The 2,845-nt window shown below is 34.2% G+C and overlaps 1 protein-coding gene across 1 annotated transcript; it reads right to left on the reverse strand.

The window, feature by feature from the left end:
- On the reverse strand, positions 1-1,689 carry LOC114285648 (allene oxide cyclase, chloroplastic). The gene is made up of 2 exons (XM_028228707.2): positions 1,215-1,689; positions 1-798 (listed from the first exon to the last, which is right to left on the reverse strand). Exons 1-2 carry the CDS (start codon positions 1,459-1,461, stop codon positions 275-277), a joined length of 771 nt encoding a protein of 256 aa, XP_028084508.1. The 5' UTR covers positions 1,462-1,689; the 3' UTR covers positions 1-274.
- Positions 1,690-2,845: the final 1,156 nt, after the last annotated feature.

Here is a 2,845-nt window from a genome sequence, read left to right on the forward strand (position 1 = left end):
TTACACAAATAAATTTTTTATTACTAAATACAGACACAACAACAGATTCCAAACTTCTTAACAAACGTGAACAAAATACTTTTTTGTGTCATGTAACAAACAAATTATTAAAAATTTATTCATGTATAACAGTATCCTACTACGAATGGATCATGACATAAAAAATACACGAACACTGAAAAATTCAAGCACCAAAATCAGGGATTTAAAACAAAATATTCGCATCTCATATCAGTAATTTCTATGATCCTAGCAATGCCATTTTGTAACATTATTAGTTAGTGAAGTTGGGAATAGTGGCTTGCGGCTCGGTAGCCTTAGCCGCCGGTGATGGCTCAACAGACTTTGATGGCACAACCGGCTTACCGGTTAGCTCAGCTGGCAAATCCTTTATACCCTTCAAATAAAAGGTATAGAACAGCTTGAACGGGAACACAATCTGCTGCAGCTTCACCTCACCGTACACCCCTTCGAAGATCCCCGAGCCACCAGTCACAGTCAGATACGTGTCCTCGTATGTCAAGTACGGGCCTTGGACTGACAAGTGCCCGTAATTCCCTAAGTAGAAGCTGTAAATGGCCTCGTACCGGTCACCGTTCTTCTCTGGCACGTTCTCGATCAGAACAGACAGTCCAGCTGTGATTCCTAACCGCTTCTGTAGGTCACCGGTATAGAGCTTGTTGCTGAATGGTACGAGGTCGCCCAGTGAGTGGACCGATTTCTGACTCAGTGGCAGATACACTGGGCTGCCTCGGTCTTTCTCGTTGATCTCGTAAACACACAGTTTTTGAACTTTTGCTGAAATGGAAAACGAAAATATGAAAAATAAAAAAAAAAAACAAAAAAAAAAAAAAAACAAAGACGGGTAGATAAAATACTACTAACCCATCATTCTGTAAAATTCTCTATATAAAATTTCTCCTTGCAAATTATTTTATTTATGAAAATGATGGGGATTACGCATTCGTCTTTCCTTGATGTCTTACGTGAGGTTAAACAATAAATGTGATGTGTACGTACAAAATTTATATTAAAAAAAAATAAAATTTGACGCTTCTTGTTTGGATTCACATAATAAATAAATAAATAAATAAATAATCAGTGCAATTCATGATAAATCTTATTTTCCAAAAAAGAAAAAAGGAAAAGAAACCATGATGACATGTTTTTCAGTATGAAAGATGAAAAATATGTGTATGGAAAAAGCTACTTACTGGATCTTGGGGAATCAAGCTTTTTCTTGAAGAATTCAAAGAAGAAAGCTGAGGTTGCAAAGCTTTTGGAGGATCTTCTAATTGAGAAATCTTGATGGGTTGTTGAGATCTTGAGGTTTTGGGCTGAAAGTGGATGAGAGAAATTGAAACCTGACAATTTTTGTGGTTTTGAATATGAGGATGATAGAGAAGTGGTGTTGGCTAGTTTTATAGAAGGGATTGGTCTGAGAGAGTTTGTGGAAGCCATTGATGGGTATATGGAGAGTTGACACTAAGAGAAAGGAAGGTTTAAGGTTTTCGACTTAAAATGATAGGTAAAGCTAAAGATATGAATAATGTATGCATTTATATATAAAGATAGGGTGATGCCATGGTGGTGGAGGTATTTGTTTTCTAGTGTGGAAACAGGGTGGATGGTGCAACCTGGTTGGAATCTTAAAAGTATTGTATTACTTGGTCACTCCCACATGGTGATTGTTTTATATATATATATATATATATATATAAATGTATATCTAGAAGTATTGTCCGTCATAATCAAGCTCAACAATTAGTTTGTATCCCATGTGGGATGCCAACATTACCTATAATTATTATTCAGGCCCTTTGGAGACTTACTTTTTTAGTTAAAAAGTCAAAAAGTTACTTTTTAGTCAAAAAGCTAACAACTCATACCAAAAAATTAAAGATTCTCTTTTCTCTCTACTTTTTGTACATCTTTTCGTAATTAACCAAAAAGTCATCCCAAACATATAAGTTTTTTTTACCTACTTTTTTAGCCAAATAACCAAAAAAGTTACTAAATTAACCTGTTCCCAAACGAGGCATCAGTTATAATTCAGCCCAACAGTACCTTATGATTTACGCATCTACATCTGACGGCTATGTTTCATGTACTCACTACATGAAATTATTCTTTTAAAGACTATATTTAGGGACTAGTTGAATTTGATTGTTAAAATAATTTTTTAGAGACAAATTTAAACATATAATAATTTACTTATAAGATTATAAAAATAACTGTTAATATTCTCACTTAATTTTTACATAACTTTTTGAGACCAATAAATTTTGTTGCCAATACATTATTAACATCTTTAGGGACCAAAAATAATGAAAAATTTGCAAAACCACCAGATCAAATACACACTTTGTTCACACTCCATTCACTTTTACAAATTCACGATGTGAAATAGCTTCTCTCTCTGTCTCGAGCTCCATTGCAGATCTTCGCTCTATCTATCACAGATCTTCGCTCTCTCTATTGCAGATCTTCGCTCCAAGTCAAATTTGAGATCTACAAGCTTCAATCCATAATAAATCTCTCTTCGTCGAAGTTGTTGCAGATTTGGTGAGCCTCTCTCTCAATCCCTCTCTGCTTATTCATACATACATATATATGTATTTATATAGTTGTAGATCTATGAAGAACACAATAAGTAATTCACGTATTGTTCGATTGGGCAGATTAAAATTGCCATATACTACATATTATTATCGATGGAGCTCTCATTTTCATCTTGTATAAAATCTAGGATTTCTTTCGCATTCTACATCTCAATCTCTTGTTTTTCATCTCTGTCTATTCGATCTGATCATCTTTCTTCATTTGAGTGATTGAGAATCTGAAG

The sequence above is a fragment of the Camellia sinensis genome, chromosome 5 (assembly GCF_055761805.1).
Source record: "Camellia sinensis isolate YWXY chromosome 5, ASM5576180v1, whole genome shotgun sequence".
Taxonomy (NCBI): domain Eukaryota; kingdom Viridiplantae; phylum Streptophyta; class Magnoliopsida; order Ericales; family Theaceae; genus Camellia; species Camellia sinensis.

What these genes read in the sequence shown, in the direction of transcription:
- LOC114285648 (XM_028228707.2), bottom strand. Translation starts at nt 1,461, where the DNA reads ATGGCTTCCACAAACTCTCTCAGACCAATCCCTTCTATAAAACTAGCC. An exon ending in GCTTGATTCCCCAAGATCCA is followed by an intron (nt 799 to 1,214) that starts GTAAGTAGCTTT and finishes TTTCCATTTCAG; the next exon opens with CAAAAGTTCAAAAACTGTGT.